Consider the following 26,680-nt stretch of genomic DNA (forward strand, 5'->3'; position numbering starts at 1 on the left):
ATGATGGCCTGATGGTACAATTTTCAGCAAAACTGAATTTGTCATTGAACTATAACTTGCATGAATTTGAGCAGACAGCGAAGGGAAAGCATCAGGTGTCTGGTGTTCATGTGAACTCCTTCAGACCTGTCTGAAAGCATCCCAGCATGCACCTCAGGATGCTGGCTGAAGAATGTCAGAGTGAGCAGAGCTGGAGTCTAGACGAGGAAAAAGCTCTAATATAAGAGTTTTAATATGTGAAACATAGTTTTGATCATTGCACCATTCACACATACTGTAATCCCAGAGTTTGAATTAAATGCATGAGTAGGTGTCAAACTCTGATTGCCAGTGTAATTGAGTTGCCCTTTTTAACAACTGATGGCAAAAAAGATTCTATTTTTATGTTAAATGATTTTAACTAGGTCAAAGGATAATAAATGATTGTTGAATTAAAGTCATTGTTCACAATCTCCATGGTAACAATCAGCCATACACTGCCATGCTTAGTTCTGTTTTCTTCTTCTTTTAAAGGAACAGTTCACCATTAAAATCTAAATCTGTCATCAAGACTTTTTATCTGGTTGAAATTTTAATAATGTACTGCTCACTCTTTCCGATACAATAACAATCAATTTCGGACTGGAGCTTTGAAGCATTAAACAAAGTAAAAATAATAATCCATATTACTCATGAACTATATTCAAGTTGGTTATAATCAATATTGCACGATGGCTTTGAAGAAGACAAGACATAAAAAAATCATTCTTAGAAAAGGTGGAATCTTCTCTAGTTTAATAAAAAAAAAAACCTTAATAAAAACAGCAATGTCTGATCTGTGAACACATCTATGAGTGTTATATTTGCACTGATATACTATTATAGTTTTTCATTTCAGTTTTTCTCTTTTTCTTTGAGTTTTTAATTTTATATTTAGTTTTCGTTTTAATTTTAGTAAAAAAAAATTATATTTCGTTTTTTTAATGTCTATATAGTCTTGTTAAATTTTAAATAATAAGTAGTTTCTATTTTAATGTTATATTTTTGCTCTCGTTTTAATTTTTGCTCTTATTAACCTTATTATTATTTAGTTTGCCTTATTTAAGTATTCCAAGTTAAACTAAATAAAAATAAGAAAAGTTGTCTTTTAAGTTTAAGCTTTTTTCTTTTAATAATTGATTTTATTTCAATTAACAGTTACCTATATCGGTGCAAGGTTTTGAGTATGAACAACTTTTCTGATACCACTGAATTCTTTTAAAAGCCTGAAACTCCTGTAGTGCATTTGAAAAACGACCAGGATATCTATATAAAAATCACATAAAAACTCACCATGAGGATAAGTAAATGGTTATACAGTTTCTACTTTTGCCTGAACTATTCCTTTAAAGTTATTTCAGTAAAACATAGTCTGAGATGCCTGGGAAGGAAAGGTGAGCTCCATCCCTTCTTTCTGTATCGTCTGACAGCATCTCTGTGGAAGATGGGCTTTGCTCAATGATTCATGTGCTCCTGGACGTTTTATAAAAGCACAAAAACAGACATATGCATCATATTTATCCAGCAAGACAAGTGTGTGCGAGATGAGAGTAACTAACTTTAAACACAAATGGAAGCTGAAGAGTGAAGCTTTCCATCTTTCTTTCTTTCTCTTCTCTTTGGGTTTTTCCACTCGTGTTTGCCGATTAGCTCACACCCTGCAGAGACGAGAGGCCAAAGGATTTCACAGCATTAAACCACTTGCTCCAGCATAGCCTATATATGAGAGAGCTTAGTAATTGAGATAAATGATCTAGCGACAGTTTCAGACGTCTGCAGCAGATGGACTGCTCTCTGTATGAACACACTTATTTCAGATGTTCCTGAGTGAGCCCTGAGAAGTATGTGAAGAAATAATCCCAGCATCATATTTAAGGTGAAAACGTGATACGTCCACATCAGTGAGAAACCATGGATAATTCAGACCAAGAGCTGGTGAGACATGTTCTGCTCTTCCAGAATTCATTCATTTTTAAAGGGAATGTGTTTCACTCTGACATGATAGTTTTATATCTAAATGTACTGTAGGTTTCTTTGGACCTTTAGGCAATTTATGTATGAATGGAGCTTGGAATAAAAAAACAGATGCCGTAAACAATGCTGAAAATATATGCTTAATAAAACAATTATATTTAAAAATTCCAATTAGAAAATTATTAAATGCATAATATCATGAACTTATTTTTTTTTCTTATTTTTTTATTTCTTAGTAAATAAAATAAACTCCACACGTTTTCCACTAAAACCATTTATTTTTCATTCAGAAATCTTAGTTTTGTTACAAAACACCATTTTAAATGGAAACAAAAAATTACTTTGTTGGATAGATCTCTGAAATACAACATATATTTTCAAAAGTAAAAAAAAAAGCCTAATGTAATAAAAAAAAAAAAAAACTGAAAAGCTTTGGAATTTTATGTTTTTGAAAGAAGTCACCCGTGGCTTACCAAGGTGGCATTTATTTGATCAAAATTACAGGAAAAACTCAAATTGTGAAATATAATTACAATTTGAAAGAACTAGTTTCAAGTTTATTATGTTTTAAAATTTAATTTATTACAGTGATGATTACTCCAGTCTCCAGTATTACATGATCCTTCAGAAATCATTCTAAAATACAGATTCACTGTTCAAGAAAGATTTCTTATTATTAGCAATGCTGAAAACAGTTGTGCTCCTTAATATTTCATTTATATATATAAAAAAAAAAACAGCATTTATTTATTGAATCAGGAATCTTTTGCATTATTATGATTAGTGGTCGACCAATATGTGTTTTTTGACAACCGATGCCGATATCTTGGAAAGCAGGTGTGCGTGATAGCCGATGATGATTTTTTACAATATTACTATTAATATGAAATATTGAAATCATTATAACCACCAGGGAAATCAGTATTCTGGGATGTTTGTGTGCACTGAATAATATTTTTTCAAATAAAGCCAGGGTAACCTTCATTTTACGTACAGCATACAGTGAGAATGACATGAATATTACAGTGGGAAAATGCATAAAGCGCAGCATGAGTTTAACGTTTAAAGCATTCAATTCACACTGACCAATCGTCACACAGAGAACACGTGACTATGCTGGATAAAACTGCACACTTCACAAGATTCCACAGCTGGATTCGACCGAGTTTGCAAGGTTTGTGAAATTAGTAATTCAAAGATTTGTTTAAATGATATAAATGTGTATTTGCTTAATGCTGACGGCAAACAAGAAAGCAATCGTTTTAATACTTTCTGTATACATAAATTCCCTAGTTTAACCGTTTTATCTGATTATTATCCGTGTTAGAAAGAACTGTTAATGACAACGACAAACAAGAGAGAGAGAGTGTGAGCACTATGTGCCTCTGTCTTTGAACACATCGGGCAAGCAGAAAAACGTATCGGCCGATGCCGATATTTGAAAAATTACAAATATCGGCCGATATATCGGCCTTTAGCGATATATCGGTCGACCACTAATTACGATGCTTGACTGTGACTTCTGGTCAACTTAATGTATCCTTGCTGACTACACATATTCATTTCTTTACAGAAATTACTGAATGCTAGTGTACATCATTATTTACTCATTTATCCATAATACAAATAAGATCATAGGCATGCCAGATGAATCAAAAGAGTTCACATACCCTTTTTTGACCCTTCCTTAACGTCCTGCTGGTGCTGATGAGTGTATTTTGAGGTCTTGAAGCTGCTGCTGCTGTAAAAGAGCACTGAGTGTTCCAGCTTCCATCAATCTAACACTTCTCCCTAAGGCGACTCTACAGCAAGAGCTATTGATTTACAACAGTCTTACGGGTTTGCTTAAACACTACACCTTGAAATTCTCACTGTGAGTGATGCTAAGGGATTCCAGTTAAAGCGCGATAACAGCAGAAGTGCAGTTGACCAGCAGTTCATGTGATCACGTGTCAGTTCAAAAGTCTCTCGTCGTTGATGCTCAGACGAGGAAGGTTATGCTTGATAAAGTAAAACACTACACTCTGCAAAAAATAAAAATAGCCTCAATGCACTAAAGTGCAAACTCTGAACACAACAGACAAGCAATTTTTAAGAAATATAAAGAGCATGCAGGTTTTAAACCACATGAGTAAAGAATTTTCATTTACTCATTCATATAAAATGAAGAAATTAACCTGAATGCATAAATGGTGATATCAAGACGCCTTTATTGTAATTGCTTCAATACATTAGCAAGACCTCTTTGTGAACCAGCCCGACTTAATTTAACCATCAGGGATTGTCCAGTACAAATCACAGAAGACAACTCTAAAAAGATCATTTTCTGTTCAGAGAGAGAAGGACATACACTTCTATTATAAACAAGACAAGAGATTTACAAATATGGGTTTTGTTCATCTTCCTCCCACACAACACTCCAGGTGCTGCACAAGAAGAAGTAAAAAAGAAAAGAAAAGAAAAGAAAAAGGTTGAAATGTGAAAAGACTCCCCATGAAACAGTATAGCCTTATAAAGAATACAAAAATATAGAGATGTAAATCTAAAGAGTTCAATTTAGTGACAAATTGTCTTCTCTCCATGGACACAGAAAAAGCATTGCAGAAAATATACACTGTGACTAATTTGAAAAAGAATTCCACCATTCTCGAATTGAAGCAAACAGAACGTTTGTAAAAATAGAGCCTTATATTTGGCACCCAATAGGTGAATATCAATTATTTTTATATTAAAATTTTGAACTTGAACACTGAAATAACTGATTGCTGCTTTGCAAATATAAAATTTTAATAGACTTCCCCAAAAATTCCAAGCAACTGCACGAGCGTTAACCATAAAATCATGACCAGGTCAAAATAAAAACATAAAAACAAATGAATTACATCCTGCAAAAATAAAGAAAATAAAGCCAATAAATGTATTTGCACTGTGATTTGAATAATTATTAAGCACTCTAAGGAAATACAATAAATAATTTACTATAACAGACAATACATAATATTCTAATGTACTGGTTTGCTGCTAAAATATTATTGGTGCTCAGCTATTAATAATGGTTTTCTTACAATTATCAAGGTTAAAAACTTTTGCTTTGATTAATAATTGAATAGAAAGGTTTTGTCCCCCAATACTTTTACACATTACAGCAATGACAATGGGATTTTATGTATGTATGTATGTATGTATTTATTTATTTACTGAATTACTGTCATGAGAATTGGAAGTCTTTATTTCTTTGATGCTAAATTTATCTTTTGCTTATAGAGTAAAACATAACCTTAAATGATTTCCCTGTCTCTTCACTTTCTTTCAGTCTTCTTTCAACATAACACACAAACCATATGAACCTGCACCTACTTATATATATATATATATATAAACATATTTATCATTTCCCGAAATCCTTACCAACTTCCTGTTACCTTTTTACCTCCACCGTCTCTCTCTCTCCACCCTTCCTCACCCATCCGACGGTGAGATTTCCACCTTGCATCTGAAGCTCTTCATCATTGTGATGTGTCCCCGTGTTTCTAAAGTTCCCACAATACTTCATGCTGTTGTGGCATGCTGTGTGTGTTGCTGATCGATGAGATGTCTCCCTCGCTCTCCCCGTTCCCCCGAGGCATTGTTGCACTCCTCCTAAAGTGTGGTCCTCTGAGTTGCCTTCCGACGCTGGTACTTAGGAGACTTTGAAGTTTCAGTCTTTGGGGGCCAGACGGGTTTGACTAAATTCACATCCTGATCCAGAGAGAACGTCTTTTTGGGAGAGACTGTTTGCGGAGGCCACACTGCAGAAATTTTGTTAGGGCTTTGATCAGGTTTATTTGCTTCTTTTTCAAACCCGTCTGAGAGGGAGCACATACTACTTTGCGAAAGTGAATATCTCCAATCCGATCCGTCATGGTCTGTATTGCCTGCATCTCGGATGCCCAGTAATTCCCTTTGCGATCCTTGTACAAATACATCCTTGAAATTCCCTTTAGACTTGAAGAGTTGTTTATAATGTGGCTGGCAGTATAAATGTCCATGGAGAGAGACAAAGTTTCCAAGGCTGTCAGACAACAGAGTTTCATAATTCATAAGTCACAGAAAATATATAGAGCTGTCTGCATTCGCACAGTTTGTAAATGAGAACTGCACTGCAAGCTCTCCATTTGAATGGATTTATGCAGAATACTTTATCTTATAGTTACAGATAGTGGTACTTTATGCAAAAAAAAAATTAAAAAAATAATCATTTTAGAATTATGTTGGAATACTTACATTGTTAGACCTACTAGAATATTTATGTTAATGTCAAATATGATAAATTGTCTGTTTATGCTAATTTTTCAACACAACCATACATACTATTAACTCAGTGCTGAAAACGATGCTAGGGTGTTGCACAGTTGCTATGTGGTTGCTAGCTTCTTCATGGGTACTTCTTCACTTGCTCACCAATGGATCCTCTGCAGTGAATGGGTGCCGTCAGAATGAGAAAACAAACAGCTGATAATGGCATCACAATAATCCACAAGACTCCACAGCCGATCAAGTTTCATGAAGTGAAAAGCTGCATGTTTGTAAGAAACAAATTGATCATTAAGATGTTTAACCTCAAAGTAAAATATGAGTCCTCTATTCATAATATTGTTTTCTTCAGTGAAACAGGTGCCCTGTCTGAATCATAAGGCAAATATGCACAGATCAAGCACCGTGTACAATTGAAAACCATTTTAAACAAATATTAATGTCAGTAGATTTTGATGTGAGAGGAAAACAGGTGATGGAAGCATTATTATTGATTATGTATTCATATTTTAGTCAAAAGTAATGGTCTGAAGTTAACATCAAGACATAAAAGCATCTTCATAATCGGTTTGTTTTATACAAACATGCAGCTTTTCACTTTCACAAGATGTTAATTTATGGACTGGAGTGGTGTGGATTACTTGTGGATTATTGTTTTTATCAGCTCTTATTCTAACGGCACCCATTCACTGCAGAGGATCCACTAGTGAACAAGTGATGCAATGCTACATTTCTACAAATATTTTCTAATAAAGAGACAAACTCGGATGGCTGAGGATGAGTAAATTTTTTTTTATATGGAGTACAGCCTCCATATAAAATATCATATTACAATATTTTATAACATACCTCAATTTGTTTTTGCAGTGCTCACATAAAAAACAGGATTTATGGAACTTCTTTTTGTCGGCTATCAGGCCTTCCATGGGGTAAACCCTCTTCTTGCACACTGCACACATCTCCGACTTTGGTACTCGAATCTGGAAATATGGTAAAGATATTCAGGTTTTAGTCAGTTCAGGTTTGTGCACAATCAACATTCCCACTTTGCCAGACACTCAGTCAACGCAGCCAAATCACATCCAACATCTACTACTGCAATGTAAGGTTACTGAAAGCTTTGTTAAAAACAGCATTAGTGAAAGACATGTTCAGACACAATAAAACATTAAAGCATTAATTCTTCTCAAACCTGGAGTTGATATATCAAAATCATATATATTATATACATATTTTTTATTTTATTTTATTTTAATTATAGCCAAACATGTACTGTTCAATATCCACCCAATGCTGGGTTACCATTTGTTTTTAATCTAGCCTTTTATTTATTTTCCCTAGCTGAATGTATAGAAGTCTGAATAACAATTGGTTTATAATTTGTAGAGTTTTTTTGGGAAATGTAATGATCCTGCAATCTTGCAGCCTCTAAAAAGAAACAAACCAACCAACCAAACACACACACACACACACACACACACACACAGCCAAGTTGCTGTTTCTGAGGTCACACAGAGGCAAAATTTTAAACTCAATTTTTGTTTTCCTTCAGTCTGTGTTCAGTATCAATCCCTAAAACATTCTGCTTTTAAAGTACATTTGATTCTTGCAGCACTCTCAAATGCAAATGAGACAGAGATGAATGGCAATTATGGAAAAAGCACTCAGTGCTATTGAGATATTTAAAATTCTAAGCTGATAAACTGTCTTTTTTGATTCCTTGATGGTGCTGCAAGCGAGAGTAGGCAGAGAGCATTTCTAAGTGGCCAAAAACAGTGTAGGCTGCTCCCCAGACTGTGATTTCCCAGGACACTAAGTTCAGTGATATGTGTCAGATAGTATAGACAAATGCATGTGTGGTATTCCAAAATAAATAATTATCAAATAATAATACAATTTAAATAAATAAATACATAGAGTAATGAATTATTAAATGTGCGACATAATATTTATTTTTTATTAAATGTTCAAAAAAGGAAATCTGTCACATTGTATATATTCTTTTTTATAATGAAATGTAAATTTAAAAAAATAAATAAATATATGTATTTATTTAAAACTTTAAACTCAAACTTAATTTGAAACTTAAACTTCAAACTCTTTTAAACTCAAGCATAAATTTCAGCTATTAACATTCAAATAACTGCGATGAGTCACATTTGTTCCATGACTGTCACAGTCACATACACGTTTACTCATCTAAATGTGGACTTGTCGGAAAAGACAAAAGTTAGAAACACTCAGTTTGACCCAGTAATGACGTTTTGCAGTAGCTTGCTGATAAATTTCATTCCCATCATGCACTGCAGGCATATTTACTCGGCACAGCAGTCTCGGTTTGATGCACTAGTACGTGGCTTGGCTCTCTCACCTGTGACACCTAAGCTTTTGAACACACTCTCACTTTCTGTCCACGCTTTATGGAAGTTCTTCATCAGTTCCTCTGCAGAGACCTCAGGTGACACCGTCACCTCTGACGTCTTTTTCTTCACAGCATCAGCATAGGAAAAAGGCACCCGTTGTGTTGTAATGCTTTGAGACTGTGTGGAAACCGCCATGGTGCTTCTTGATCCGATAATTCTAGTGCCAAACTCGTCAACAGAAGAATAATGTTCAGTGACTGTTTTTGTCTCTGAAAATCCTGTTGGATCGACAGACTTGTCTTCTTTCACATCTTTGCGCACAAGCATAGGAGAGCTCAGCTGGGAGCATTGTTCCCTCTCTGGAGGAAGCTCAGGCTTTGAACCTTCAGATGCAATTTCACTCAGTCTTGACTCCTGTTCCTCCTGTTTGTTTTGTAGCTCTTTGATGGGGGAACTTTGCTCACTCATTTCAAAAACATTTTTAATATCCTTGATGTTGAAAGCAGCCATATCCTCTTGTTGTCTTGCTTTCTTCTCCGTATCAAGCTCCAGGCCGTCAGTTTCCCTGCCAGGCTTCTCTGTATTGTCAATTGGGTCTTTTCTAATACCAACTTTCCCTTCTGACGTCTCAATTGTTTTGGCTCGTCCAGACAGGTTATCCTTAGAGATATTTTTCTTCTTTTTCACTGCACTCTCAGTCTCTGTGTTGGGGCCTAAACGCTCTGGGATAATAATGGCATCTCCACTTACGTTAGCGATATTCAATTCAACCACTTGTGTTTCAGAAGACCCAAGAGTCTCCTCTTTAACCGGTTTAGAATCAATTTTGATCTGACGTTGGAACATGGCGGGAAATTCCACAATTTCGGACTTCTTTCCAGGGGCCGCCACCAGGTGAGGCACCGGATCCGGCGAAGCACCACGAGAGAGCGTAGCTGTGGCATTTCTGAGCCGTGTCAGACTATCTGCCCGGTTCGAGGAGGGTGAAGGGGAGGTCCTGCTTAAGCGAGAGCTTGGAGTCTCAGACCTCCGTGGAGGAGGCGTCGGTGGAGTTGGGGAAGGTGAAGGTGCTGCCCTCTGTGGCGAGTCGGTTCTCTTTGTGGACTCAATGGTGATGAACGTAGGTGAGGAAGAGCGCAGCCGTAACAATGGAGATGGAGCTCTGGGGTCAAGAGTTGTAACGCTGCTCATTTGTTGCTTTCGACTCTTGCGTGTTGTCTTCATCTCCTCTTTGACCACCTTCCGTGTTTCACACTTTGTTGAACCAATGGAAATCTTTGAAATTCTTTGAATGGCTCCACTAGAGACTAATTTTTCAGAGGTGGCCTCACATTCATGCTTTTCAATTGTGCCGTCAAAGTGCATTAGCTTAGCTTGAACAAGATTTTTAACATGAGCGAGAATTTCTTTAAGCTTCTTTTCGTTGTGTTCAGCAGCTGCCCCTTCCAAATCACTCTTCTCCTCTGGCCCCAGAAGCCAGGAGGGCATTTCATTGAGCAGTGTTTTCACAGCCTTAGAGTCTATTTTTCCTGCAACCCCCTGTAACTCTGAGATACGAGACAACATCTTCTGCGCTTCAGCTTGTCTTAGAGATGTACTGGTGCTCTCTGCTGAGCACTCAGCAGTCTTCTTTTGTGCAGATTTGTCTGTCATTTTTATTGGAACATTTCTGCTTTCATCTTTTGATTCCTCAGGAATCCGCTGGCTTCCACTGGCCTGCTTCTGAAGTTTAACAGTTGCACCCTCCTCCTGGAAACTCTGCTGTTGGAATGTACTTTCGGTTTTGATGACCTCCTTGTAAACTTCAGTGTTTCCCATTTGAATAGTGTGCTGTGTTTGCACTAGGGAGATTTCTTCTTGTTTTTCATCAGATGTCAGGACTGGCCACTTAGGCTCAGCAGGCTTGGCCTCTGTGGGTGACATGGATGCGGTGTTATTGCTTTGAACGGCTTCTTTGTCTTTCTTACTCTTGCTCCTCCTTTTCTTTTTCGGAGTGGCAGGGAGCCCCTCTACAGGTTTCTCTTTGGCCTCTTTCTCCACTTTATTCTCTGTTTCTGTGGGGCTTTTTTCTCTGCTTTCTTTCACCTGAACATTCTCCTGCTCCGCTGTGGCTTTCTCCTTGCTTTCCAGTTTAGTGCTCTTACTAACTTTCTTAGCCTTTTGACCGTCGACCTTTTGGGGCTTCTGCTCAGCATCCTTAATTTGAATCTCTTTGATTGGTAGGGAGCGATCAGGGGAGTTTTTTTCTTGATTTTTCTTCGGAGAGCTTTCCTCTTTTGTTTTGTCCTCTGATACGCTGCTCACATCTTTTCCAACATTCTCAGATTTATTTTTAGAGACACTTTGAGGTTTGTCTGATTTGACAGAGGCATTTATTTCTTCTTTGGTTGTGTTTTTAATAACCGTCTTCGTCACCTGTTGTATATTGGTCGTCACAGATCTCTTCTTTTTCTTTTTAGCTGAAGTGGAGGTGGTCTGCTGCTGACCCGAAGAGCCCTGCGATGACTGATTAGAGATAATGTTCTGTTTAACTAAGGAAATACCAGGAGATTTTGGAGGAGATTTCTCATTTGTGGCAGCGATCAAAGCCTTGCTTGGGGGAGCGTTTGGGAGAGCCGTGTGCTTGGATGAATCATATGAGTCTGTGGCTAATTCAAATTTGGTCACACTCTTTTGAGCTCTCTCTTGAGTGAAATCAAATGATATGCTTGCCTCTGATTGCACCGTGTCTGTGCTCTCTGAAGAAAGCATTTCAAGGGCTGCACTGACTGACTCGTGCATGCAGATTTCAAAGGCTGGGGAGCGCGGCGGTGGCGGTGTGCAGCTTTCCTCCCTCTGCTGTCTGAACTTCTGTTCGGCTTGTATTAGTGGGGTTTTGAATTTGCTTACCGGAGATTTGGACGGCGGAGGAGGAGAAGCGGGTGGGGTGAGCATCAAGGGGGCGAAAACTTTCTTGGGAGGCCGCGGAGACTCCGGTGGCTGTTTTGTGAACACGGACTGAATTCCAGAGGATATCATGGAGGACTTAACTGATTTTGTGCTGACATTTTTTCTACTCTTGGTCTCCCGTGTAGCCTGCACATCCATTTGCTCAAATGAAATTCCTGGCTCAAGCTTGGGTACTTTGCACAATGTTGGTGCTTTGAGGGGTTTGACAGTCATTTTAGTGGGTTTGGATGGTGTTATGTTGGGCAGTGGAAGGAGGTCTAACTCCTGGACTGTGGGAGGCGGAGGGAGAAGGTCAAGATCAGCCATTGCAAGAGGAGGAAGTGGTGGGGTTGGTGGAGGAGGGAAATGGTCAAGTTCTGTCTTCACTGGATCACATGGAGGAGGAGTAGGGGGAGGGGGAAGATCGTGATCACCCCTAATGCTCGGAGGAGGAGTGGGGAATGAGATGCTTTCATAATCCGGAGGGGGCGTTGGAGGGGGAGGCAGAGGGGGTTCGGGGTCAGGTGGTGGAGGTGGCATATGGATTTCCTGCTGCTTTCTTTTTTCCAGTCGAATCAACCCCTGACGGAAGTCAGTCTTCAATGTTTTGATGCCGTGTGTTTGAACAATTGTTTTGTGCTCCAGCACTGTGGTTTTTGTTTCCTGGCTACATTCTGTGGTGCGAGTGGTGATTGCAGTGCTGTCTTGAGAGGTGTATTTGTTTTGCATTGATTGCTTGTGAGCGCTTCTCTTTGATTCACTGTTCATATCAAGATTTTTAACTGCAGGGGTGGGCTTCTCTGCAAGGATCTCGTTCACTGATGGAGATGGGGTCTTTGCAGGAACTTTGACCTTTCTTATAGGCTGCCTTCGGGGAATCGTTGGGCTGGCTCTCTGTGCCGTTTCCATTAAGGATTTTATTGTGCTCTTAACGTCTCCTTTTATCACTTCTTCTTTCTCTGATAGCACTTGCTCTTGGGTGTCATAGAGGGATTTTATGGAAAGCTTCACATCGCCCTCTGTGCTCGCCCTGCGCTGCATTCTGGGAGATGGAGGAGGCTCAAGTAAGAGCTGAATCTTGCCTTTCACATCTCCCTGGACACCAATCTCCTGCTGGCAAACCTTTCTCTCATTTGACGCTTCTTGTAGACTCTGTATTGCTGTGTGAATGTCCCCCTTTACAATCACCTCCTTCTCCACCTCTTTCACTGCATGTTTGGCCTCCTCCAGCGATTTCAACGTACCTTTGATGTCACCTGGCACCAAGTCTTCTAGGACAATTTCCACCTTGGTGGAAGTCAAGTCTTTTAGTGATTTCAGCGTTCCTTTGATGTTACCAGGAATGATTTCGGGCTTTTCCACCTCTCTGGGCTGGTTTTGGGCCTCCTCTAGAGACCTCAGTGTTGTAGGTAAATCAGCTCGAATTACTTCTTCTTTCTCCAAAACAACTGTCTGGTTTACAGACTGCGTCAGAGAATTCATCACTGCTTGTAGGTCTCCTCTCACAATCTCTTCTCTCTGTAAATGTTCAAATGAGACTGGAGGCTCGGTCATGAAAACCTTAACCGTGTTATGAACATTGCCTGGGACTATATCTTCCCTGTCCACCAGACGACCGATTTGAGCTTGATTGCATGTCAAGCTGAGTTTCGTTCCCTTAATATCACCACCAATGATTTCCTCTTTTTCAATTTTACCCGGGTCAGCCTCATCTGGCTCTACCTGCAGCTTTTTGAGGTAATCCAGTGCACCCGACTCAATACATGTAGAATAAAAGCTCACCTTTCCCCTCTCTGCTTCATCCACTTCAATTCTCACAATTTCCTCTGTGTCTGGATTGCAAAGTCTCTCAAGGCACCCTTTCACATTACCTCCGACTATATTTTCTTTCTGAGTGCTCGATTCTTCAGGAGAATTGAATAAAGAGTATATTGTCATACGAACATCTCCCTTTTCGTCTTCTTGAATGAGAATGCCCCGTTTGCCAGTGCTCTCCTCTTTCAGCAGGTTGTTTATGGCTTCCTGAATGTCACCTCTTATTATCTCCTCTTTCTCCACAGAGGCGCTGCTGTGCTCTTGGAGCAGCTGTTGTACGGCGCCGCTGATGTCTCCCCTCTCCTCTGCATTTATAATGATTCCCCTCTCGGTTTTCTCCTGTCTGTTGAGGAGGTTCATCATGATGTTTTGCAGATCTCCTTTAATGATTTCTTCTCTCTGGATCTGGGGAACTTCTTTACTCATGAGGTTGTACTTAGCCATGCGAACGTCTCCAATTTCATCGGCCTCTATGATAATACCTTTGTTGTCTACCATTCTTTGGGTGAACAGTTCGTCGAGAGTGGCTTTTACACTCTTACCAATGATTTCTGTCTTCTCCAAGCTGCTCTCATTAAATTCAGCGAATGGCGTCGTTTCAAAAAGCCATGTTGTGGTTTTGACATCTGCTTTGGGGATTTCTTCACAAATTACCCTTTTACTTTCGTCACTTTCGTTAACATGATCAAGAGGATTCTTCTCAAATAGCCATACAGACTGTTTGACATCCCCCCTCAGCTGTTCCTCCATAACAACAGTTTTCATCTCATCCTCTGACTTTTCAGCATGTATCTGATCAAATGTGTGAGTTTCAAACATCCATTTTGCTGTCCTAACATCCCCTTTATGAATCTCACTCATACTGACAGTACGCACCAACTTTTGAGACAATGCATCAGATTCAAAACGCTGCTTGTTTGTCTTTACATCACCTCCCTGAATGTCCTCGACAGTTTTGATAGATATTTTGTCATCTTCTGCAATCTTATCAAGGGGCTGGGTTTCAAACCTCCATCTTGCTGAGCTGACATCACCTTTTTGGATATCTTCCTCTGTAACGGCTTTTAAAAGATAGACCTCATCTGTCTCTCTAATTGAGTCCAGAGGCTTTGTTTCAAACAGCCAACGGGCTCCTACTACATCACCTCTATGTATGTCTTCTTTTGTAAGTGTTGTCACTTCATGATAATGGCCTTCTTTGTCTTGGATGGCATAGAGAGGCTGAGTCTCAAACATCATTGCGAACGTTTTCACATCTCCTTTCTCCTCATCCTCTCTGATGACTTTCTGCAGCTTTGTCATTTCAGCTTCAGAGGACACATCTTGAATCTTATCTAACGTGTAGGTCTCAAAAATGAATCTGCCTTTATCAACATTGCCTCCCTGAACATCTTGTACCGTACGAGCTCCTTTTAGCTCACCGGGGGTCTCTGTGATTTTATCTATGGGTTGGTTTTCAAATAACCATTTGCAGTTTCCAACATTTCCTTTCTGAATATCCTCAGATTGAGCACTCCTCAGCTGTCTCATGAAATCCTCAGAAGTTGAGCTCACAACGTCAGAAGATTGGGTTTCAAATATGTATTTCATCCGAGACACGTCCCCGGATTGTATGTCTATTTCAGTAACAGTCTTAAAATCTTCTCGCTGTCCTCCACTAATGTTCTCCAGGTTCTCTGTCTCAAACAGGAAACGTGCCATGCCGACGTCTTTTCCATAAATGTCTTCTTGTTTCACAGTGTGAGTTTGCAACACCGTCTCTGAGTTATGATGTATGGCATCAAGAGTTTGAGTTTCAAAAAGCCAAGTGCATGTTTTTACATCGCCTTTTTGAACTTCACCAGAATCTTTTGTACTCTTAAGCTCTTCCCTTTCATAAAGCATGTCTATAGGTTTGGTTTCAAAAAGCCACTTGCAGGTTTTAACATCACCCTTGACTATGTCTGCTGTCTCCCTAGTAACACACTCCTCATCTTCAATATTGCTAAAATATTTAATAGCATCAAGAGGCTGGGTTTCAAAGAGCCATTTGGCCGTTTTGACATCTCCAGATTCTATCTCTTGTTGTGTTATGCCCTTTATGATTTGGAATTTAGTGATGCTCTCATCGAATTGGTCAATAGGGTGAGTTTCAAACATCCACTGGCAGCTTCTGACATCTCCTTTGACGATTTCCTCCCGCCGTACAGTTCTAACCTCGTGATAATGCCCAGAACTGTCTTGCAGTGCGTATAATGGCATGGACTCAAATAGATTTTTATTTGATCTAACAGAGCCAGTGGTGACACCCTCAACTTGAATCTTCTGACTTTCATCATATTGGCTTAAATCATATGTTTCAAAAATTTGCCTGTAGTTGCGCACATCTACATTTTCTATATCCTCCAAATTCACCGTTCTTGTTACATCCTTTCTCTCCTCTCTGATCTGCTCCAGCGGCTGGCTCTCAAACAGCCACTTCTGGTGTCGAACGTCTCCTTTCTCCTCAGATGTCATCATTCTTTTGAGCTTCCCCACCTCTGAAAGCTCTTTCATCTCATCTTTTGGAACGGTCTCAAAAAAGTGTCTGGCAGACTGAACGTCACCTCCTAGAATTTCTTCTGCACTTACTGGCCTGGCATTGGAATCATCCTTTAACATTTCCATCGGTTGCGTCTCAAACACCTTACAATTTCTGCGGACATCACCCTTGTAACTTCTATCTATTTGTTCTGAATCAACTGTCTTCACAAACTCTCTCTTTTCCTCTTGAATATCTTCCAAACGTTGGTTCTCAAACAGCCATTTTTGATATCTCACATCACCTCTTTCTTCATCAGATGCTATGGTTTTCTTAAGTCGGTTTACCTCAACATCCTCATCTTTAATGTTCTCCAGAGGTTTATTCTCAAACATCCATTTTTGGTGTCTCACATCACCTCTTCCTTCCTCAAAGACTGCTTTTTTATTTAGTTTTCCGACTTCCGGAAGCTCTTTGAGTTCATCCGGTGGAGCATTTTCAAACAAGTGTCTCACAGAGCGAACGTTACCTCCAATGATCTGTTCTGAGGTAACAGGTCTGGAGTTGGCATCATCTTTAAGCGTGTCCATAGGCTGCGTCTCAAACACCATGCAGTGTTTGCGTACATCAGCCCCAAGAATCTCTTCTTTCTGCTTTTGCATTCTCTCCCATTGGGCATTTATGGTGTCAAGCCTCTTTGTCTCAAACAGCCACCTTCCCCTTTTTGCATCACCTAGCTGGTTGTCTTCCAAGGATATACTGGAGATTAGCCTGACTTGAGAAAGGTCCATGTCAATGTCATTCAATGGCTGTGTTTCGAAGAGCCATCTTGATGTTTTGACATCACCTTTCTCTGTCTCCTCTCGGCGGACAGAAGTAATCAAAACCATCTCACCGGAGTGTTCCCTCATTACACACATGCACTGCGTCTCAAACATCCATATGACTTTCTTCACTTCTGATTTGATCTCCTCCAGTACAGACTTCAGGCTCAGCACCTGCTTCTCATCCATGGTTTCAGTGTCGCCCAGAGAGTCCATTTCTTGGTTTTCAAACATGTACCTCACAGACTTCACATCTCCTTCGGTGGCTTCTTGTGTAAAGATGACTTCTTTGGTTTGCTCATCATCAGTGTGAATTTTATTTAACGTATCCATTGGCTTTGTCTCAAACAACCAGGCGGCCGCCCGAACATCTCGTTTCCCTACTTCATTCACTAGATAGTTCCGTTTAGCTGAATCACATTGCAATCCCAGTGTATCCATGGGATGCGTCTCAAACATCAAAGCCCTGTTCTTAACATCTCCTCCAGGAATGATTTCCTGCTGAATTATCTTTTTGCCATCCTCTTCATTTTCCGAATCATCCTTAATGCAGTCTAAGGGTTTGTTCTCAAACATCCAGCGCATGGACTGCACTTCACCTCTCATAACCTCGTCCCACTCCAAATATTCGTGATCTGGGCTTCCATTTGAATTGGTGCCGGTGTGTTCAAACTGGTATGCTGCCTCTTGAACTTCCCCTACTGCTTCAATGCCCTCGTCGTCGTAAAAATCTCTTTCCAGGTCTTTCCTGACATCAGGGTGAATGTGTTTGCAGAGACGTTTCAGCTCTGATAGTTCCCTCTGTCTGTAGTATTGCTGTCTGTTCACTGTGTGTTTCACTGGAGGTTCAGGAAAGTTTTCTGCAACGTCTGAAGGATCCTCCAGTAAGTCCGGTGGGGGCGGTGGCAGATATTCCAGATCATAATCGTCATCATCGTCATCATCGTCGTCGTCGTCGTCGTCGTCATCATCATCAAAAGTAAACTCATAACTTGGTTCACCTTCTTCCACTTTGTGTGAGGCAACACTGTTCAGAGTACTTGATATTTCACTCTTCACAGTTTGATGGGACGTGTTCACTTCTGATAGCAGCTGTGAACGGCTTTTGTCAAGTTCAATCTTTTTTAGAGAGAGAATAATGAACATGAAATGGCTTATATGCTGGATCAGAAAAGTAATTTTGTTTTTTAAAACTAAATGTCCAAATCTGGACAATTATTTTAAAGACCTCTCCAGTATGTTTATGTCCTTATTGTGCATTCAAAAAAGACAAGCAAAAAGCATTTAAAAAGGTTCTGCTTGAGCGTCTTAAAATAAATAAAGAGCACCACCTTACACAATTACAAGAGGAAGTTATCTGATTTTTGTAACTGCTCAGCCACAGCACTATACATGCCTTCTGCATTTGAAAGAGTTATGCATTTACTAAACAAATGCTTTTTCTAACCCAATGCATTGTTGTATTTAAAAAAAAGCTTCATGAATATATTAGACACACTTCCCTAAAACCATCAATATCATGTACTACACTTGAAAATTACAGCACACTGCAGAAATGTCTATTTAATGAGTTTTAATTAGTCTTTTTGACATCTTCCAAGTAAAATATGTAAAAATCTCTAAAGCAAGAACACTTATCTGAGAAGCAAAACTGCATTAGACAGTAAAACATGCTTTTTATAGACTGTTTTTTTTAATGCAGTGTATTTTCATATATTTTTTTTCTGTATTAATGTGTTCATATGTGAACAAAAACTAATTACACTCATATCTAAGACACGGTCTTTAAAAATGAGCCTGAATAACTTATGCAGTGTTGATATTATCCATTCTTCTGTTGTTGTATGCTGATGGTGGTAGTATTGTACTCTTAACTGTGTGTATTTTAATGTAAGTTTAAATGTTATTGACATATTTCTGTTCGGAGAAGTCGAAGACAAATTTCCACTAAGGTGGACAATAAAGTCTAATGAATGAATGAATATTCAAGTAAACAGATTTCTCAAGCAAAAATAAAATAAATAAATACAAGTGTTGAGAGCAAGACTTGTAGTCAGAACCACCAGTGGTTTGCATTGCTGTTTAGATGCACAATAAAGACACAAAAATAACTCATATCAGATGTAAAGTGAATTTACAATAACACATGCTCTCAAGTCTTATGAAGCCCAATACAACTACACTGTTGAAAGTGGAGAGACTCATGGAAACGTGTAAAAAAGATGGTAAGCAGTGTCTGGTTATGCACTGAATCCTATTAAAGTATAATACATTCATGTGTCAGAGTAGAGATGTAGGCAAAAAAAGACTTACCTTAATTTTCTTGCTGGGGGCTGCCTCCTCGATAGTCTTTTCAAAATGCTGTGCCAGTTCTTTAGTCGAGAGCCTCGGATAGTACTCTTCCTCCTCTGGAAGCAAAAGTTCAAATTAAATCAATCTAGTGAGCCTCTGTAAAATACACTGCAAACCAAAGAAAGAAATTGTGTGATATAGAACATATTATCTATAAATTACTGCTGGTAAACTTACCCGTGTCATTGTGATGATTCTCATAACCAGAAATAACCTCCCGGTTATGTGCGATTTGATCACGTGCAGCCTGTAATATGGAAAAATAAATACAACAACTTCAGTTTAGTGGCATAGGCAATAATGAAATTGAATGCATCCCAAAGGATCTAAATGAACAGTTCTGGCATGAATTTACATTTGTGCATTTGGCAGATGTTTTTATAAGCATTGTGTTTTATAAGTATGTGGAGTCAAACCACTGTAACGTGGCAACGTGGTGTTGCTTTAGCAGCTGAGTTTATAATACTATACTGAATAAACACATTTTCAAAACTCTCAACATGGAAATGTGGGCAGTAAGGTATCCCTGTAACACTGTCTCACACATACACCCAGTTTAAAGCAATCAAGGTCTTTTCACGTGACTTACATTACCAGATTAAATGCAAAAATTGTGTCATTTACGGAAATGTAAAAATAAGATAGAAAATAAATAAAGAACCTTGTTTCTTAATTGATCTTGTAATGTTATTTTAATAATGGATAAAAGTAGCGCATAAACACAATGGATTACTTTATAAATGAAATAGACGTGGAAATGCATTTTTTTTAAATAATCTATTGAATGAAATTTTTGAAATGAAACATTTTATTTGAAAGTTCATGGATGCAAACCAAAAGATAAAATGAATAATAAAAGTGGCATTAGTCAAAAAACAACTACATTATGCTACACTTAAATATCCCAAACTAAATTCTAATCAGATGAGCCACATATAAAAAGGTAAAATATTTTTATATAATATTTGTATAAATTTCATCATAAAAATATTTTCACAAAATCATATTTAAATATTTTAAAATACAGCTAATTATCATGATTTTCTTTTAATGCGACTTCGACATGACACGAGCCTTTGAAACACATTCAATCTTATCAAATGCAATGTTTCAGGGTTTTAGTGTTTTATTTTTACTCTACTCAACAGACACGGATCTGCTCCCTCAGTTTAACAATCAATATTCCATGATTTATTTTACTGGACTATACTCTCATGTCTATTTTCACAGAGTTTCTTCAAACCTTTATTTATTCCACTTTCACTATCCTTTACCATGAGATTATTATATTTATAAGGAGGGCAAAGTTATGGGTTTGATTCTCCGGCAGTGCATAAACTGAAACAATATATACGTTATATATAAAATATATCCATTAAATGCATTGCAGATCACTTAGGATAAAATCACCCACCAAATGAATGAATGTAGATGCAAGTGTTTATGTTGAGATGATGATGCTAAAACCTTTAGCTTCTAAATGATATTTTCACATTGTTGAAAACTGATCAGTTACAGTAACATTTCATAAACAGAAAAGAGGCACTATAGAGACTGCAAATTAAGAGCCGTGTGATTGTCAGTGTAGCTCCTGTTGGCGAGATCCAATACTGTGAGTGTCTGAGGGTTTTTTTGTGGAATGGAGCGTTATTAGTAGCAGGGCTGTGGGAAATGTCCGTACCCTTTCATCCTGGAGGAAGACCTGCTGTGAGACTTGTCGACCCCCGCTGCTGCTCGCCACACTCATGGCTGATGAATTTGACACCTCCTGCGTGACAGGAGACAAGGGTTGTTAGAGGATGAGACATAGAAAAACACACAAAAACACACACATGAAATACCTTATCTGCACTCCCTTGGCTTAGTCACAAACAAATGTATTTTCTGATGTAATGTGTTTCTGAATCTCTCTATTGTGCACAAAAATATACACGAAAAGTGATGAGTATTTAGAAAACTATTTAACATTCGAAAAATATACTACTGGTCAAAATTAAGAATTTTAAATGTTTAGAAAAAAGACTCTTCTGCTCACGAAGGCTGCATTTATTTAACTAAAAATACTGTAAAAACAGCAATGTTGTGAAATATTATTACAATTTCAAATAACTCTTTTCTTTTTGGGTGTACTTTAAAAAGTAATTTATTCTTGTGATTTAAAGCTGATTTTTTTTTTTTTGCATCATTACTCCAGTCTTCAGTGTCACATGACCCTTCAGAAATCATTCTAAAATGCTGATTTGCTGCTCAAGAAACATTATTATTATATTATAATGCATGCTGAAGACCATTTTGCTACATAATATTTTTTAGATACATGATATCTTTTCAAATAAATAAAAACTTTTATTCAGCAAAGGATACATTAATCAAAAGTAACAGTAAAGATATCTATAATGTTACAAAATAACTCTATTTCAAATAAATACTGTTCTTTTGAACTTCCTACTCATCAAAAACACTGATAATAAGATGATCAAAGACACTAACAACAATTGAAACAATTAAGCATCAAATCAGCATATTAGAGTGATTTCTGAAGGATCACGTGACACTGAAGACTGGAGTAATGATGCTGAAAATACAGCTTTGATCACAGGAATTAATTATATTTTACTATATAGTCAAATAGAAAACAGTTATTTTAAATTGGAATAATATTTCACAATATTACTGTTTTTATTGTAATTTTGATTAAATAAATACAGCTTAAGTGAGCAGAAGAGACTAAAATAGAAAAAAAAAACAACGTATTTATTTCCTGTAGCTCAAGTGGTAGAGCATTGTGTTAAGAAGTGCAAGGTTGCGGGTTTGAATCCCCGGGAACACATGAAAAATTGATAGCCTGAATTCACTTTGGATAAAAGTGTCTGCTAAATGCATAAATTTTAATTTAATTACATTTTTTTATTGATTTCAACTTTATGTATTGCATTAGAAAGCTAGATATCAAACCAACAGGCATCAAATGCTGAAGGTTCTTTTCTCAAAACTACATGAATTCTCAAAATAATAGTGACAAATGTATGAACATTTTGAAATAAAAGCCACATACTTAACCTATCTCAGCCTTTTACACATTCTGTAATACACATATATGCTTTGTCAAAATAATTTCAAGGACACCACATTATAATAAAATCAAAAATCCATTTCTGCATATTTCCATGAAATCTGCATTAGCAAAGCTTGGAATTAATCTGTACATTTTCGTCTTCCATTTCAGGATTACGATAAGTCAGTGTCAATTACTGTTAAACAGCAGGTTTAATGGTTTCACCCCTCGGATGAACAGATTTCGTAATGATGTTCCAACTCCCACTCCCACACACAAACACATGCAGCTGTGCATAAACAAGTGTGATATCATCAACAGGGATGAAATCAATACCAATCTATAAAAACAGCCCAAAAACACACGCTCATCGTTGAAAGAGATACGACTGATATATACTGATGCAGATTGCATCATTAAAACCAAAGGTGACTGAGAATCAGACTTAAAAACATTCATCAAAGCAACAGCGCAACAGTGACCGCCTACTGCTTCAGATGCTTGGCTTCTGGTGAAGTACTTTTCATTTTCTCCAGAGAGACTTCAAAAAACACTTTAATAAAGAGTTCCAAGTCATTAACCAAACCAACCGGCTCTGAGATAAATCACAACACTACAAACTTTGATTCAAAGCAAAAAAAAAGCATTTGAAAATGGGAATAAAGGACTAAGTTTATTGATTACGCTCAGAAGTGAACTGTTCAATGATATCTTCCAACTTGATGGACACAAGGATTAAAAAAGCTGCACTGAGAAAAAAAAAATTATGTATTTAAAAAAAAATATATATATATTTCAATTCAGTTTTGATCTTGATTCAGTTTAATAGTTTTTGCATTAATGCACTGATATACATCTCATTAACATATTGCCATGTTAAAAAAATAAGGCTCTTTCAAAAGATTCTTATTTATAGATTAAATATAAAAACTGGCATTTACTGAATAAGATAAAATGTATAAAAAATATCTAGTGATATCAATGTCACTTAAAAATGTAACCTTTTACTGAAGGAGAAAAATAGTGCATGACAAAACAGCTAAAATTAAGTAAATAAATGAAGATAAATATTTTTTATATAATATATTAATGATTTTATAATATAAAAATTGTAACAATCGTATTTTATTTTATTTCTTTTTGTAATATTTATATTTTAAAATACAGTAAATGATTGGGCATTTTCATTGTGATTTTGACATTTTTGACACAAGGTTTATTTATTTTTTTATATTTTTTTATTAATTAATATACTGATTATTGACTCTTTGTTCATTTGATTTTAAGAGGAGCGTCTAGTTCTCCATTTATTCCTGCTTAAATTAAGCAAATCAGTTTTGGATAATAAACTGAGAGAACATGACTGTGGTTGAAAAGAAACTTGTTTTAAACATGTTTGGTTTAAAAAGACTTAAAGAAAGCTGAAGACATTTCGGCTTGCGTTAGATAATCCAAACAGAAAATAACCTCTTTTTTTTTATAAAAAATAAATAAATAAATCACACCCATCTAAAATATAAAAGATAAACACAGATCTCATTATCCAGAAAAAGAATAAAAAACAAGCTCAAAAATACATCCTACATCCCAAACACACACATAATATTACACAAGTTATAGTTTAAATATACACACACCTCCTTCCCAAAATGCACACACAAACAAGTTTAATAAATGAGTGTCACCACGAGCAACAGAAAGCACAGATAATGAGATGACCTGCTGTAGCAGAATGCTTTGATCCTTCTCTCAAATAACGGCTGCATGATACATAATGTCAGCTTATGCTCTCATCTGTCTACTCCGTGCTTATCATTCACAACACGCTTCTCTTTGTGAGCTGTGGATAACTGCCAAACTTGAGCTATTTTATGTGGTAATTCCATTTAATGTTCAGTAAACTACACTTTGTCTGTATACATTTGCACCTTGATTGAATAAAAAGCTACAAAAATAGAGAAACATTTAAAGCAGTGGTTCTCAAAATGAAATATTTACAGCATATCTGTAGTAAATGTACCTAATTTGGTCACACTTTAGTTTGGGGAAAAATAATACTTTTCTCTGAAATCCTGGCCAGAAATGGAAGTTCAGAGATTGGTCTATAGTTGCAAGAACGCTCTTATCCAGATTTTCTTTTTTTAAACAAGAGCTTTTATTTATTATAGAAATTGTATATCGACCGATCGATTCAACGATTTGCCTTAATTCAATTCAACTCAAGTTTATTTGAATAGTGCTTTTCATGATACAAATCATTAAAAAGCAACTTTACAGATTTTTTTTTTTCTACAATATATTTAATGTCAGAATAATGTCTTGAGGAGCAGATGTATGATTCAGCTCAAAAACAATGTCATTAAAAGTGGATATGGAGATAAGCTCAAATAGCAAGGGGTTTCTGGTGCGGTCAAAGCCACATATGTATACTGCTGTATATTATTTTGAACCTATGATATTCAACGACAAAGAATTGGAAAAAGCTTTAACATTATTCAACAGCCATATCGGCAGGCGTCTCTAATTTAGGGTTCAAAACAAGAGTCAATTGTTGAAAAAAAGAACTCTCTGATTTTGGTGATTTTTCTCAATAACATTTGCAAAGTAGCTTGTCCTAGCAAACTTCACAGCTCGAAGTGTCCTGGATTAGCATCTCACATGCATTTCACATTTAAAACTGGATGAAGCACACTTTAAATTGCACATCAATCAGAAATTAGAAATAATGCATTTTAAATAAATGAGTGAAAAAATGTTTAAATATATGCTTCATAATATTTAACATTTCTTGATTCACGTCAGCTAGCACAGTTTGAGAGGCACAGCTTTGGAGCACTTGAACCCTGATGTGCTGGCAGACGAGATGAGAGCACATCTCCCACTTTCTCCTGTCATTCTGTATTCAGTTAGATTTTTTTTTCCTCTATCACTGAGCTGGAGCCACCTCGTCCCTGCAGGGCGAACAGAGCACGCTCAGACCCACTGGTATGGATGGGTGGACTGGATTCAGTTTGGATCGGCAGAGCTGCTTTGCACAGACTGTGACCAAAATTGATCTCCATTCTGCTTCTCTCAATGCGAGCAGTATCTGATTTTTTTTTTTTTCGAGGCAGGCGCTGCATGCATAATATAAGCATGTGCCAATGCTAATGGGCTTCAGAGGCTTGAGAGAATCTATGCAGATCTGAGAGGGTACAGATGGGTAGAGATTTGACTTGTTATTGTATTAGATTTTTCGGGTTTTGGTGTAAGGTCAGCTGTGAGAGAATTAATCTTATTCTGAAAATCCATGCACACACTCTCTTTTCTACACCAGAAGTCGTTTTGCTCATGTGGAAGTTGCATGCATGCTTATAGTGTCTAATACCTGTACCAGAACTAAAACTAGTGTTGATTAGGGTTGCCAAGCATACTAAAAGATACACAGGTGTCTTCTATTTAAGGAAACAGAAGTGCATTTGACTGAGACAAACGTGGAACACATTTTTTGTGTATTTTACCATCTCACACCCATATGCATCATTACATTTGAACTAGTTTTGCATCCAAGCCTTGATTTTACAATTGAAGATTAGAATAAAAACAAAAGCTAGATGTGAGACACCTTTAGGATTAGTTTTGGGACTTTAAAATGTACAAAAGCACTAAAAAGATTAACAAAATAAGAGTGTGTTCTTAATGTTCAGTCACGATTCTCTTGTGCCATAAATCGCCTGGGTAGAAGCTAAACTGATATGTGTGTAATGATGCGTGACACTTTAGTATGACATTAACATTCATTTATTTTTGAACAGATTCTGTATGTCAGTGTGTCAAAATCAAAGTAACGGCATTTCAAATGCATTTTAGCACTTAAATCTTTTTAATACATATACATAGCAGTATGCATATACTGTACGCCATAGCGATGATTTGCTGAAATATAATTAAACATTACAAAATATATTTAATAATATATTTATTATTATTATTATTATTATTATTTTTTTTAAATTTATTTTTTTTTTTTTTAGTTTGGTTTGGCCTGTAATATTTAAATATAAAAAAGCCTGCATGTTCATATTCATCGAAAATATTTTGTTGCAGATGTATGTGACTGCAGTGCAACATAACAAGGCTGCCTATTTGATTTTAGATTCACTAGTTAGAATTTTGATTCACTAGTTCAAAATTGTTAACTATTTTAATGTTTTTGAAAGAAGTTTCTTCTGCTCATCAAGCCTGCATTTATTTGATCAAAAATACAGAAAAAAAATTAATATTGTGAAATATCATTACAATTTAAAATATATATTTTTAAATGTATTATAATTTAAATTATCATTTATTTCTGTGATGCAAAGCTGAATTTTTAGGATCATTATCACATGATCCTTTAGAAATCATTCTAATATGATGATTCATTATCAAAGTTGGAAACAGTTCTGCTGCTTAATATTTTTTCAGAACATGTGATACTTTTGTTAGGATACTTTGATGAATAAAAAGTAAAAAAATATAATATTTTGTAATAACAATATACACTACTGGTCAGTAATTTGGGGTCAGTAATTATTTT

At 36.9% G+C, this 26,680-nt stretch overlaps 1 protein-coding gene across 1 annotated transcript in view; it reads right to left on the reverse strand.

The window, feature by feature from the left end:
• Positions 1–4,182: 4,182 nt before the first annotated feature.
• The window catches only part of LOC127965541 (xin actin-binding repeat-containing protein 2), a 41,362-nt gene continuing 18,864 nt past the window's right edge, over positions 4,183–26,680 (reverse strand). Inside the window, exons 4-9 of the mRNA XM_052566373.1 lie at positions 20,749–20,835; positions 19,245–19,314; positions 19,029–19,123; positions 8,657–17,834; positions 7,135–7,265; positions 4,183–6,043 (exon numbers count right to left, since the gene is read on the reverse strand). Coding sequence (XP_052422333.1) covers positions 7,174–7,265; positions 8,657–17,834; positions 19,029–19,123; positions 19,245–19,314; positions 20,749–20,835 — 9,522 coding nt within the window. The 3' untranslated portion in view covers positions 4,183–6,043; positions 7,135–7,173. The remainder of the gene's footprint in view (positions 6,044–7,134; positions 7,266–8,656; positions 17,835–19,028; positions 19,124–19,244; positions 19,315–20,748; positions 20,836–26,680) is intronic.

This window comes from Carassius gibelio, chromosome B9 (genome assembly GCF_023724105.1).
Source record: "Carassius gibelio isolate Cgi1373 ecotype wild population from Czech Republic chromosome B9, carGib1.2-hapl.c, whole genome shotgun sequence".
NCBI classification, from domain to species: domain Eukaryota; kingdom Metazoa; phylum Chordata; class Actinopteri; order Cypriniformes; family Cyprinidae; genus Carassius; species Carassius gibelio.